General features: G+C 25.1%; 1 protein-coding gene across 2 annotated transcripts in view; it reads right to left on the reverse strand.

The window, feature by feature from the left end:
- Positions 1-8,303, reverse strand: part of LOC117180775 (cyclin-dependent kinase-like 4) — a 43,463-nt gene extending 35,160 nt beyond the window's left edge. For both annotated transcript variants that reach the window (XM_033373274.1, XM_033373276.1), the window contains exon 1: positions 8,057-8,303. In XM_033373274.1, coding sequence (XP_033229165.1) covers positions 8,057-8,124 — 68 coding nt within the window. In that variant the 5' untranslated portion in view covers positions 8,125-8,303. The remainder of the gene's footprint in view (positions 1-8,056) is intronic.
- Positions 8,304-15,195: the final 6,892 nt, after the last annotated feature.

Here is a 15,195-nt window from a genome sequence, read left to right on the forward strand (position 1 = left end):
TTTGGAAATTTCTTGCCAAATCCTAACCCTACTTAGGTGATTTTTATCGAGAAAGTGTCAATTGGAATCAAAATTTAACATTCTAAAGTTTAAAATAGTTTTTAGGAGACTTCTATACTATTATTTTTGATTTTCGATATGAGATTAAAAATCAAGAAATTCCAAGAAAATTCATAGAATTTCCAAAATTTCAATTATTTTATGGAATTTGCAAAGCTTTTCAACATTTTAAGGAAATTTAAAGGATCTTTAAGATTTTATGGCAGTCCAAGGGGTTGCACAAGAGTTATTTGAGAGATTTAATATTATTTCAAAGATTTTAATTGATTTTTGATGGATTTAAATAGATACAAAAAAGTTTTAAACATTTTAAAATATTTCTATAAATTGCCAAGAATTTTCAAAAAATTAAGGGATTTCGTAGGTTTTCACAGACTTAATGATCATTTCAAATATCTTGGTTAATATGAGTTTTTTAAGTATTTCCTACGATTTCTAAAGTGTTTAAAGGATTTCATAGGATTTATGGGATTTTAAAATATTCAAAAATACTCAAGAGAATTCAGGGAATTTCCAAGATTTCCAAATATTTCAAAGCATTTTGAAGGGATTTTATAAGATCTTTGAGGACTTTATCAATTTTAACGGATTTTAAGGGCTTTCAATAATGTATAGTTTCATCAATTTTCCAGGATCTTAAAGGATTTCATAGGGCTTTAAATATTTTAATATATTTTTTAAAATATCAGATTTCATGTAGTTTCACGTATTTTCAACGGATTTGATCAGATTTTAATAGTTTTCAAAGGAATTCCAACATTTTTAAAGATTTTCAAACATTTTGAATAGATATAAAGAATTTGAAAGGTTTTATGGAATTTTAAAGATCTTAGAGCATATTAAAAAATTTTCAGGAATTTCCAAGCAACAAAAAAAAATCAACATTTTAAAAAAGATTTTAATGGATTTGAAATATTTTAGTGTATTTCCAAACATTCCAAGAAATTTTCAAGAGTTTTAAAAAACTTTAATGAATTTCCAAAGAGTGTACTGCTTTTAAGGAATTTAAGAAATTGTATGCGGTTTTAAAGACTTTTCTAGCATTTCAGAAGATTTATAAGGATTTTGTAGGACCTATCAGGTTTTAGAATATTGAAAAAGACTGCAAGGGATTTAAGAGGATTTTAAAGATTTACAAATATTTTAAACGATTTTTTAGGCATTTTATTAGATTTTCGAGGATTTTAGTAATTATAAGGGATTTTAAAGTCTCTCAATATGTTGTTTTAAGAAATTTTCCAGGATCTCAAAGGATTTCATAGGGAATTAAAATTGAACCAATTCAATTAATTTTTTTACTAATAATAAAATTTGTTTAATTGTTTATATTCGGAAATTTTCTAAGTCGGATAATTTATAATTCATCATTTTGCTGTAGGGAATTTTATTATTTGGGAATTTTCTAATTCAGTAATATTATAAACTGCCGGGAATTTTGTTATTCGGGAATTTTATAATTCGGTAAAACTAAACTGTTCGGGAATTTTATTATTCGGAAATTTTCCAATTGGGACATTTTATTATTTGAGAATGTTATGATCAGGAAATTCTCCAATTCGGGAATTTGAGAGTGTCCGGAATTTTATTTTTTGAGATTTTTCAGTCGTCCCATTCCCGGCAGGAAATTGCCGAATTATAAAATATCCGAACAAGAAAATTCTCGAATTTTTATCAATATTAGCTGTTTATTAAATTTAAAATAATCAAATTATTCTGTGAGATAGAAAAAATGTAATGTTTAAAGTTATTAAAAACTAAGTTTTGAATTTAAAATAAAAACAATTGAAAAGAATACAATGCTACTTATAAATGCTTGGGGAAAATGTGCATAATATATTTTTTTCTCAATTAAAAAAAACTTTTTGAAAAATCGAATTTTTAATTTAATATAATTCAGTGCCGAATTGAATCCTGCAAAGTTTGTTTGGAAAATTTTATTAGGTTCGAGAAGAAATGAGAGAGATACTTTTTTTGACAATTTTTATAGAATTATGGTTATTCTAAATTCAAATTCGATTTTTTATTTTTTTAAAATACGCTTTAAATAGAGCGAATGAAGCCGTGAATAAAGTCATTTCAGTCTGACAGGGCCAGCTATACTTCCTTTTACTACTGAAATATTCTCTACTAAAATTTTGTGTCAGATACTGTCAGACGTTACTAATAAAAATAAAAATATAATATTAATGATTAAACTACGAGTTATTTGTATATTCATTCATATTCTTCAAGTTTTTTTGGGGCTAATTTTTATCATAAAAGATTTTTTGAAGAGTATAAACATTATACAATAGTTATTCAAAAAGTAAAGAATAATGCTATTTGTAAAAAACGGTTTAGAATCAACTGAAATATGAAATAAAATAATATACAGTTTGTTTTTTGAAATTAAGTTGCATTTCTGCCATTGAAAAGAAAAATATTTTTAAATTGGATCATTTTAAACTAATAAAATACAATCAGTATTTAAAAATATTTTTAAAAAAGTAATATTGAACGAAGGAAGGGAAACAAAATTAATTTTTAGTCAAAATAGTGACATTTTCAACCATAGAGATGAATTTTTATCTCAAATTGTTAATCTTTACATAATTTATAAAAAAAATGAAATTTTTAACAAAGTAGTTCAACCTGTAACCATATAGTTGAATTGTTATTCAAGCAGCTGAATTTTAAGTCCGAAGGTATGAAATTTTAAAAATAATAATAATAATTATTATTATGAACCAACAATATTAATTTTTTGACCAAAAAGACCAATTTTGATCAAAATACATGAATTTTACAATAAGAAAGATTTCGTAGAAACCTGGTGTTTTTGACTTAAAACTTCAATAATTTGGTTGAAATTTTTTTTCTTTTTTGAATGAAAAATTTTTCTTGTTTAAAAATTCCGCTCATTTATTGAAAATTATTTTTTTTAAATTACAACTGTTTAGTTGAAAATAAATCTGTATTGGTTGAAGATTCGACAACTTCGTTAAAAATGAGTTTTTCTTAATTATTCCACTTTTGGTTGAAACTTTTTTTTTTCAGTAAAAAATTCGTATTTTTTGGTATAAAGTTAATTTTTCTGGATGAAAATTCACCTTTGTGGTTTACATTTTATTTATTTTGGTTTAGAATTGATAATTTTATTAATAAATTTATCCCTTTCGTTGAAAATAATTTTTCTGACAATTTTTTTTTAACTACAAATTTAAGTATTCTATTTTCGGTTGACAATTTGTAATTTTGAGTTGAAAATACGACTATTTGATTAAATTTTTTTTAGTTTCAAAATTAAGGGTTTTAACTGAAAATGTAATTATATTCGATTTTTTCTTGAATATTGATATTTTTCGGTTGAAAATTCACGTATTCTGAAGAAAATTCGACTTTTTGCCTTGAAAATTTAACAGCTTTTTAAATAAAAGTCATCTTTTTTTGTTAGAAATTAAACTTTTTGCTTGAAAATTATTTTTTTTTATAGCGATTAACTTTTTAAACTGATAATTAATCTATTACATTTTTGGTTGACAATTCATCTTTTTTACTTTATGATTTCACTAGTTGTTTCGAAAATTTTCATTTTTAGTTACAAATTTAACTGTTTGGTTAAAAGTTGATGAATTACATTGTATTTTTTTGTAGAAAATTAATCTTTTTGTTTGAAAATTCAACTATTTGGTTAAAAGTTAAAAAGACACTGCTGTTGTTGATACTTTGTTACAAATTAATTTTTTCGAAGATTCTAAATTTTTAGTTGGAAACTCACTTCTTTGGTTGAAGACTCATTATTTGCATTAAAAATTGATCTTTTTGGATAAAAATTCAACTATATGGTTCAAAATTCACATCTTTTCTTGAATATGCAATATTTGTAACTAAATTCCCAGAACTTTTTTGGGCTTGCAATTTAATTTCAAATAATACAGTAACAGTCAAATAATTCAGTAATTTCAAATAATACAGTTTATAAATTCTTTCAAATAAAATGAATGATGATATCATATTGAATTAAATACAAAATACTTTAAATTCTTAAGATTTCAAGCCTAAATATATTGCACTTCAAAAAAATAGTTGAGTTTTCAGCAACAAGAAAATAAATTTTTAACCAAGCAGTTGCATTAACAACCAGATAGTAAAATTTCCAAGCCAAAATGACGATTTTTTCCGAAAACAGTTGATACTTTAACAAAAAAACTTACTTTTTAACTCAAAATTTGCAATACAAAAAGAGGAATTTTTTAAAACATAGTGTCATTTTCTACCAAAAATGATGACTTTAACAAAATAGTTAAATTTGCCAAAGTTATTAGATTTTTACCAAAATAATAGAATTACTAACCAAATAGTTGATTTTTCAGCATACATGAACCATTTTCAATCAAATCTTCGAATTTTTAAATAAAATAAAATTAGAAGTCAATACAATTTTTGAATTTTCGAAACACAAAGACAAATTTTCTGAATACAGTTGAATTGTCATAAAAAAGTTCATTTTTAACCAAGAAAGATGATTTTCCTACCATGAAAGATATTCATCTTTGAAGATCTTTGAAGGTCCTTAAAGACAAAAGAGTCAAGTTTTTAAGCTAAGAAGTCGAATCGTTTAGAAATCAGTGAACTTTCTAATATAGGAAAAGATAAATTTGGAAGAAAAAAGATAATTTTCAGTCAAGAAAGATACATTTTTAACAAGATAGTTAGATTTTGAAGCAAAAAGTTCAATTTTCAACAAACAAGAATAATTTTCTACCCAAAAAGACGACTTATCAACAAAATATATGAATTTTCTACCACATAGTTGAATTTTTAACTTTTGCAATGTACAAAATAAATTTTTATCGAAAAAGGGAATAGTTACATTTTCTGATAAAAAAATAACTTTAACAGAAAAACAAACAAATTTTCAACTCAAAAGGCGAATCGTCGACCAAGAAGAAGAACGTTCTATCAAAGAGGACGAACTTCCAACTTAAACAATTTACAGAATAAAGTTTTAACCAAAGATGAAATAGTTAAAGTTAAAAATAAAAATAAAAAAGTTTATATAAAGAAATGTTCAGCAAATGTCAGGAAGAAAATTTTACTATTTTAAAATTTCCATTCTAAATCCAAAATTGCAAAAAATCATAAAATACTTGAAATTTGAGAAAAGATGTTTAACGTGATGGGTTGGTTTTTTTCTTATAAATAAAATATAGAAATTAATTAATATAAATAATAAATATTTATATATTTTATTAGGATAGTATTGATTGCAAAATTGAAAACAATTCTTAAATACCTGAAATTTAAGAAAAAAAATTAACCTATCTAATAGATTTTCGACCAAGAAGATTAATATTCTACCAAAAAGATGAATTTTGAACGAAGTACATGGATTTTACATAAAATTATTTAAATTTAAATCCTAAAAGACCAATTATCTACAAAAAAATCATTTTTCTACTACATTGTTAAAGTTTCAAGCGAAAAAGATGAATTTTCTTCGAAACAGAATTTTTACAATAAAAGTTCATTTGAAAGAAAATTGTTGAATTTTGAAGTGCAATTATGAATACTCAATAAAACAAAATTTGTTTACAAAGTAATTCAACTTTTTAATTTTTTTAAAGTTCGAATTAACAAATAAAGATCAACTTTCAACAAAACCTGTAACATTTGATATATCAAGCAAGCAATTACGTTTTTAACCAAAAAGGATATATTTTTAACCAAAAAGATTAAATTTCTACCAAAAAAGTTGAATTAAAAAAAAACATTTTCAACAAAAAATTGAAATTTCAACTAAAAAAGATAAAGTTTTAACTGAAAAATATATTTTTTTAACCAGAAGCCTTTGCAAAAAAAAACTTTTACCAAAAAATATAGTTGGATTTTCTTATTGTTTTTAAGATTAAATGTTATTTCGATAAATTCAAATAATTTGGCTAAACACTAAGTTCAGTCTAAAATAGTATCAAAAGATGATGAGGCTACGAAGACATAACTTCAAAATTATGTGTTTATTATATATTGTAAATAGAAAAATACGAAAAGAAACGTAAGAAATCTCGCGTTTCATTTTTTTTTGTTTCTTTCGGCATCAAACTTTAAAGGAAGGTAATTTTGTCATTGTACCTTCGTAGCTGAATTATTTTTTAGTACTTTTTCATGCTTAACATAGTTTTCAGGTAAATTATATTGAATTTACAAAAATAATTGGCAAATATTATATAATGTCCCTTAATTTCGTTCGACTCCCTGATTTTCACTTATAAGCCCCCCCCCCCCATTCTTCTTTTGAATTATAGTTTTTAGTTTGTTCAGTAAGGCTATGTCAATCAATCCTATCTTATACATGTTAATTGATCTAAATTCATTATAATGTATATTTTCCAAACTAAATCATTAGTTTGTTTATAAATGTGATCAATTTTGTAGTCAATAAAATACTGCATTTTAACCACGGATAGGGATTGAAACTTAATATAATTGATAGAAAATTTGATTTGATTTCTTAAAAACACTGCAAATTTTCGTAATGTTATTACGTCCACGGATAGGGACCACAACGTAAAGTAAAAGACAATAAATTACCAAGTTGAAGGGGAATTATTATTTTAGTAAGTTGACTAGTGAACCAAAAAAAAAGAATTTTAAACTTATTAATTAATTTTTCTAATTTTCTTACTTCTGCTTCTCTTCCAATATTTCTATTCTTACATAGAAACAACTGTTAAAACAAAACAAAAACAACTTGAAAAAACTTGTTTTAACTGTGCGAATTGAGCCTTGCTGTGGAAATGGCTATTTTTGTATTTTTTCGCTAATTTGTACCCAAGGGCAAAACTCAAAAAAATGTTGTAAGTTTTCTTCCCTCTATTTGAAAAGCCGATTGATATATTCCGGAAAATAAATTTGTAAAGGGATATATATTTATCCTTGTTTTATTATTGCATTGGACAAGATGCAATTTTCTGTACTACAGCAGGGTTTAAATTTTTGGTTTACTAATTTAAAATAATCATTTTTTGAGAAAAAACAATAATTTTACGTGTTATTTTTTTTATATTCTAATAAAATTTAACAGTAATAACGGTCATAACTTATTTTTTAAGAAATCGAAGCTTTTAGGCACTATCTACTTTGGAAATTGAAATAGAATTATCAAATTTCTTATTATAATTTCAAATAAATTTAAAGTTTAATATCGATTGAAATAAAGGTAATATTACATTGATATATGCAACCATCTTAAAATTCTAGATTTAGGGGCGGAAACTTGAATATAAAAAATGTTATTCAGCGTCAGTCCTTAAATAACTTTTGACTAATTACTGTACTTAGCAATAGAATTGAAAATCAAAACTGATGCTTTTGACGATCAGAGCATTTCTCCGACGCAGTATAAGAAGAATTAGATATTGGTCAATTATCATTCAATTAATAAATAATTAAGTAATCAATTAACCAGTCAATCAATTGAATTATTGATTCTTAGTATCGGGTTACTGTAACTGTAAAATTCGTAAAATATGCTATTTTTCTTTTGGATGTCAGACCAGAAAGGTCCTTTTTCTAATCACACAGTACAAATTATTCTGTTTAAAAAAAGTTTTAATCTGTTTTTAAGAAAATTATGAAGATAAAAAAGTTTTGTAATTTACGTCAGTGTTGTTATGTTATATATGATAACTTAGCGACGTCCAAAACAAGCCTCAACTCGTGCAGTTGTAACAAGAATAATAAATCAAAATTAATTAAATTTACAAACAAACTTAAATTTTTTTAAATATACATTATAATGAATTTAGATCAATTAAAATGTATAAGATAGGACTGATAAACACAGCCTTACCGACGAGTTCAGTGAGTTATGCCGGGTCGAAACATAAAAAATTAAATTTTTATTTTATTTGAAAATGAATCTATTTTTCTAATTAGTTGCAGAACACAAAACAAATAAATAATATCGACCCCAATGCCAAATGAAGAAATCGTCTTTACAGTTATAATAATTTACCTTCGTGGGAGCAAGGGAAGAGTGCTCCCGAAAAGCCAGAGCTTCCTATCTTGAAGCCATTTGTCCATGCGTTGATTCTTCTTTACATAAAATTACAAAATCGAAAATTCACTTGATTGACTTTCATTGTTATTGCACTTTAATTTCTAATTTTGTAGAGTCTAATTTGGAACACATTATTTGTAAAGCCACCGCTGAGCAGATGCTAGCTGTGCACCTCTGATTAAACTGTCGACTGAAACATGTGTACAAAACTACGTCATTTCTGATCGATTTTAAGGCAACTGTGTATGAAATGAGAAAGTATCAAAACACGTCAACCATGACATGAAAGTAGACTAGGGTTCGTGTTTTATTTGATTAAATGGTTTAAATGCTAACAGAAGCTATAGAAGTGGAGTGAAAATTTATATTTCAAAACATTTTTTAAAGTACTAGAAAATTGTGCGCCCTACACACGCACTTATTATCCTTTCTTTAAAGAGAAATGGTTTCAGATTTTATCAAAAATCTTATACGATCTAAGAACGTTGTATATAATTTACAAAAGCTTATTTATTATAGCGACAAAATTCCAGTAAATTCAATATGAATAAAATTTTTTTTTCATTCATTAAAAAATTTTTTAATATTAAAAGATTATTTTTATTATTTAAAAAATATGGCGCTCTACGTTTAAAAACATAAGGTTATACATTTTCAAGGTATTTACAGACGAACTATTTACTAAGGTAAAATTGCATTCAAATAGTTGAATTTGATTTGAATTTTATATAAGATTCCACTCACCATGTTTGCTGGACATATTTCTCACCTAAGTGTGTTGAATTATTTTATTTTGATATCAAATTTGTTTTTTTTTATATATAAGGAAAATGTAAGATTTATGTCAGTGTTGAAACTGAGAAAAATTCAAGATCTATAATGTAACATTTTATTTACGCAAGACAGACGCATACACCAGCATTTTAATTTATAATTGAGATGAGCACGATTAAGTGACTTTATTTTTCAATATTAGTCGAAATAGTATTTTTGCAATAAATCAAAAATAACAATTTTTCTATATATTCTTTGAATTATTTACATTTAAATAATAGTTATCATATTATCAAAACTTGCCACAGTCGGTTAATTTTTGCTAGTTAATTAAAAATTTGTACTTCTCTTCACACCTTAATCGATTTAAGTTTTCAAGATATTCGCTATTTGTCAATAGCGTCTGAAAAATATTTTTTAGTTAGTTAAATTACTTAATTGAAAAAGCAAATACTTTTTTTAAATTAATTTTTTTTATTGATCATTCTTCATTTTACTTGAAAACAATTTTTTATTTTCTAGAATTGAACTATTTTGTTGACAATTTTTTTTGTTACAAATTAATTTTTTTAATTGGAAATTTAACTATTTCATGTTTGCTTGAAAATTTATCTTGTTCAGTTGAAAGTTCGGCTGTTTGGTGGAAAATTGATGTATTTTGTATCAACTTTGTCTTGTGTAGTAGAATATTAATTTTCTTGGTTACTAATTCATCTTTTGGGTTGAAAATTCTTTTCCTTACACGAAAGTTCCAGCATTAGGTTAAAAATTCATACATTTGGTTCAAAATTAATCTTTTCGGCTTGAGATCAATTTCTTTGGTTGAAAATTAATTTTTTTTGCAATGTAAATTAATTTTTTTAAACTTCAAATTTAAATATTACATTTTTTGTCAGAAATGTATCTTTTATAATTGACAAATTAATTTTAGATTACGAATATTTTTGGTTGAAACCTTTTTTATCTGTGAAATTTCATTATTTTAGATGAAAATTTATTTCTTTGCTTACAAAATTTACTATTTTTTTTTAATTAATTTTTTTCACTGAAAATATAGTTATTCCATTTGTGATAGAAAATATACTTTTTTTACTTTAAAATTTAATTATTTTCTTGAAAACTACTCTTTTGGGTTTTAAATTCAAATTTTTTGTCCAAAAATTCGCCTAGTTTGCTTAAAAACTCCACATTTCGAATGAAATTTTCTTTCTTTATTGACTGAAAAATCTTTTTTTGGTGTAAAACCCAACTCGTTCTTGAATATACCTGTTTTTGGTTTGAAAATTATAATTTTTTCAATTTAAATGTTTTTTATAGAGAATAAAATATTTTTTGGTGGAAATATCAGCTATTAAACTTTTTGTTAATAATTTATTTTTTTCATCGAACAAACCTTTTTAACATTCAATTTATTTATCTCCTAGTCTCAAGGTGGTTTTATATACAAGTATTTTTAAGGTTTGAAATTGGAAAACAACCGAATTTACTGAACCCATTAGTTAAACTATTTAATCAGTAGGTGGGAAATATCCGAAAATATTTAAAACACCTAAATTTAAACTGAAATTTGTCATATCATGGAATAAAAAAAAAGGTCCGATTTTGGATTCAAGAAGAAAAAATTAACCCAGGGGGTAAGTTTTAGTTTACAAAAAAAAAAATTATAAATCTTTGTTTGTCACTGTCCTGCTACTGAAACTAAATTCTTAATTATATTTTTGAATTTGGCAACATTATTTCCTTCGAGTTTTTCAAATTTTTGTGACAAACCTATTTTTTAGTGAAGAATTATAGAAAGTTCTTAATGTTTTTGAAACATTAAATAATTTTTTATTAGAACTTCCAGTGTGTCCAGCTACCCGGGAAATCATGGAATTTGTTTGGAATTTGGTGTACTTGGAAAAATACGGGTCATGAATTTAAATAAACAATTTTTATTTGCTACGTAAAATTACAGTCAAACTCTGAGAGAGGGTCTCTTAATATAGTTCTTCCGATAATTGCCGCTGCGGGTTTGAATAAGAGGAGCTGCGAGGGGTGACCTACTTGTGTAACTGTTTTATGAAGTTCCGACAGTTAACTTGAACTGGAAGGCACATGGAGTATCTCGAAGTTATTAGAGCAATGTTAATGAAAAAGAACAATGCAAATCAATGCATTTTAATCAAAAATGTTACACTACGGCTTAAAATTAATAATTTACTATGAGATTTCTTGATAATATTTCATTGAAATTGAAATTTTTTAAACTGGTGGCTCTGTGGTAGGCTGTCTCCAACAGGCTCTAGATTTGAAAAAGAAAACAAAGAAGAAGAAGTATTGGAGAGAGAGATATAGAGAGAGGTGGGGGTTTCCAATCGACTTCAGACATTGAAATCCCACTGTAGTTTTGTTGTAATGTCAAACAATCAAGTGTTGACGTGAGAATAGTGAAAACTGTGTTTTTCGTAAACAATTTATTAATTTTTTTTATAAAAGTAAGTGATTTTCTATTAAATAACTTCTTCATATGTCTGCTTATGAAGCTGCGTAATGCGTTATGCGCTATAAGCAAAAGCGCATGCTTTCCACTTGAAGTGTTGATGTGCGGAGTTTCGGTGCAAAAGTAATGTGCTTTTGGATACTGCTGGCTCCGAATGGTTTAATCGAGTAACCGAAAAAGTATCTGGAACGATTATTGAAGAAGAAGCTTTTCTTTTGAATGAAATACTCAACTGCCTGCAAAAGTTTAATGTACGTAAGTAGTACGGATTGGAATTATGTCAGAGTTAGTTCCCGCCCACCGTCAACCTCAAAACCGGCACACTCTCAGAGTTTCACTGCACTAATGCCAGGATAAAAGTTAAATTGAGAGACATTTGTTCTGTTTTCCTCTCTTTTTTCTGCTATTTTTTGTTGTGCATAAGTTTGTTGGGGACCGTGCATAAGTTGCGGAAATTCTTATGTCTGTTGGGGGTTGTGGAAGTAAACAATACTGTATTACATGGGAGGGGGAGGGACTGCGTGGTTAAACTCATTTCTTACTTAACCCTTTAAGGACCAAGCCTTGATCCCATTAAACAAAGATTCTGAAAAAATTCAGGAACAATGTATGGGCGTTTTCTGATGGATTTTCGCAAAAAAAATTTTTTTTACAATTTTTATATATTTCTTGCTTTCTATTGAGTATACAATAGCTCAAAATCACCTTACGCGATGCGGAATAGTCCACTTTGATCTAATTCACGCATTGATTTTGCGGAATTCTGAGCCAGTTACCTAAGAATTAGAAAAATCGAAAATAGAGAATGTTGCTCAGCTGCAACATTGGTCGATAAATGGTCAAGATATTTTGCAGTCTGTAAATCACTAAAAATATTTATTTATTATAAATATAAGTCAACTTTGTTAAGAATTTCTCTTTTTTGGTTAAAAATAATAATATTAATATTCATAATAATAATAAAATTATGGGAATATTTGACTCAAAATTTAATTATTTTGTTAAAAATACAACAATTATCATAAAAAGTCATCCAATTCAGTAGAAAATTTATCTTGACCAAAAACTTCTTTTGGTTGAGAATGTACATATTTTGTTTGAAATTTGTCTTTTTTTACAATAAATAAATTTTTGTAAATAATAGTGCAACTGTTTAGTTAAAATTTTATCTTTTTTATTTTATCATTCAAGTTTTTTGTTGAAAATCCTTCTTTTTAGTGAAAATTAATTTTTAAAATAAAAATTTTACTAAATTTCGTTTTTGGTTCCTAATTGATCTTTTTAGCTTTCAGAATCACACTGTTTGGTTGAAAATTTGTATTTTTTTCTTGGTTGAAATTTTAACTTTTGTTAAAAATTCGCTTTTTCTATTTAAAAATAGATCTCTTTTGATAGAAATTTCATCTATTATAGTTAAATTTAAGATGTTTTTATTAAAAATGAAAATCTTTTCTTGGCTGAAATATCAACTATTTGATTTTTTCTTGATGATTTATCTATTTAGATTGAAAATGTGTCTTTTTGGTTGAAAATTGAACTACTTTGATAAAAATGAGTTTTTTTTTAGTCAAAACGGAATTTTTGAAATTAGTTGAAAAGTCAACTGTTTTGTTGAAGACTTAACTTTTTGTAGAAAATTCCTGTTTTTGTCTTAAAAATTCAACAGTTTAGTATTATATTAATTTCTTTTTAATAAAATTAATTTTTTTAAATGAAAATTTAACTATTCCATTGCTGGTTAATAAGAGATCTTTTTTAGTTTAAGAACTTAAATATTTGCTTAACAATTGATGAAATTTGTTGAAAATTCGCCATTTTTAATAAAAAAAAAATAATCTTCTTGGTTGAAAATTTAATTATTTTGTGGCAAGTTGAAGTGTTTTGTACAAATATATATATATATATATATATATTTTCTTTTTTGCTGAAAATTATAAGTTTTGGATAAATATTGATTGTTATTATTGTCTAAAAAATCTTTCGTGGCTAAAATATAAACTATTACCTTTTTTGTTGAGAAATCTTTTTTTTAATATTTAACTAGTTGCTCGAAAGTGGAACTACTTTGTTAATAAAAAAATATTTATTATTAGTTAAAAAGATAATATTAATATACAAAAAGATTGTTTTTTTATTTTTTGCATGTACAAATTAATATAAAAAATGCTTTTGCATTTAGATGTATAAATTTTTTCCCTTTTCAGTTCCAATTTTTTAAATTATAAATTTTGAAATAATTTTAAATTTAACATTTTTTTCGTTTTGATCGTTTATTGAATTCTAAAAGTAAATAATTTAGAACTTTTTAAATTCAAATGAGTTTTATAATTGGAAGGTTTTATAAAATTGAATATCAAATTTGGACCCCAAAATTCCAAAAGTTTGAGTTTTGTCCAGTTTCCGCTTTTCAATTATAAATTTTAGGGATTTGGAAATTTATCGCTTTTCAATTATAAAAATAAAAAATTTAGAAACTCCTAAAACAATTAGCTCTGCAATTCGAACACTATGGTTTTTATTTTTAGGCTTGGACGTTCTCAAATTAGAAAAATCTTCAATTGAACAAAAACCTCCTTTTAATTATAAATTTCCAAAATTTAAAGTTGGAGTGCTTTTCATTTGATTTATTTCCAATGCCCCTTTTAAATTATAAATTTGAAGAAAAACTATATTTTGTGAGGCTTTCCAATCTGCTTTTACTTTTCTGAAGGTTTTGTATTAGAAATTTTTTATTTGTTCGCTTTTCAAATTCTTTTCCAAAATTTGTTACTTCTTTATTGTAAAATTTTGTCATGAAATCCATTTTTGAAATAAAATTAGCCCATTTTTCAGATTCCCCTGTTTGTACCACATAAACCCGGCTGTTTGTACTAAAATTTCTGTACACCTAGCTTGGGCCTATTTTGCATTATAATCTTTTACTTTCAAATTGGTCTTAATTAAAATGCTTTCAAATTTAGCCTAAAATTAAATAATTTAGAATTTTCTAAAATCAAAGGAGTTTTATATTTCGCAGATTTTATCAAACCGAATTTCAGGTATTGACCCTTAAATTGCAGAAGCTCTAAAGCTCGAAAGCTGTAAATTTTATTTTGAGATTTTGACGTTTTTAAATTAGAAAACTCTCCAGTTCGTCCCTTTCAATTATAAATTGAAAGGTTATTGGTTTTTATTGCTAAAAGTAACAAATTTGTAATTTTATTAAATTACCGGTACCGGTTCCAGAATTCAAAGACTGAGTTCACATTTGGATGCTTTTAAATTTGAAAACTTAAAATGTTTCCAAGAATCCCTTTTCAATTAAACGTCTGAAGATTACAAAATTCTGTAAGCTTTGAAAATCGATTTTTTTTTAAATTGTACGCTCTTCAAATTTTTTTTTAATTCTTGACTTTTTTCTTGCAGATTTGATAATTTACTCTATTTTTCGAATTCACAAGCCTTATTTTTCGTTGTTTTTCTGTTTCAGAATTAGGAAAATTCTCTTATTTCTTATATGAAATATTTCAAAACACTTACACTTTGGACTTTTTAAATTACTTTTAAATTTGGTGATTCTTCTATGTTGTAATTAAATTTCCAATTATTTAAATTAAATTAAATTAAATTAAATTCAAGTAGAACAGAACTTTCAACATAATTTACGAATTGACAAATTCATGAATAACTTGCATCCTATTAAAACTCGAAAAGCAAACCAGGAAAAAGTAATTTTTAAAAATAAATTAGAAACGTATGAAAATGAAGTAGACTCGCTTAACAAATTGTAATCTTTTTAATTGTAAGATTTAAACAAAGCTATTTATGCGCATTTCCATATCAACAATATATTTTTTAA

This window comes from Belonocnema kinseyi, chromosome 9, assembly GCF_010883055.1.
Source record: "Belonocnema kinseyi isolate 2016_QV_RU_SX_M_011 chromosome 9, B_treatae_v1, whole genome shotgun sequence".
Taxonomy (NCBI): Eukaryota; Metazoa; Arthropoda; class Insecta; order Hymenoptera; family Cynipidae; genus Belonocnema; species Belonocnema kinseyi.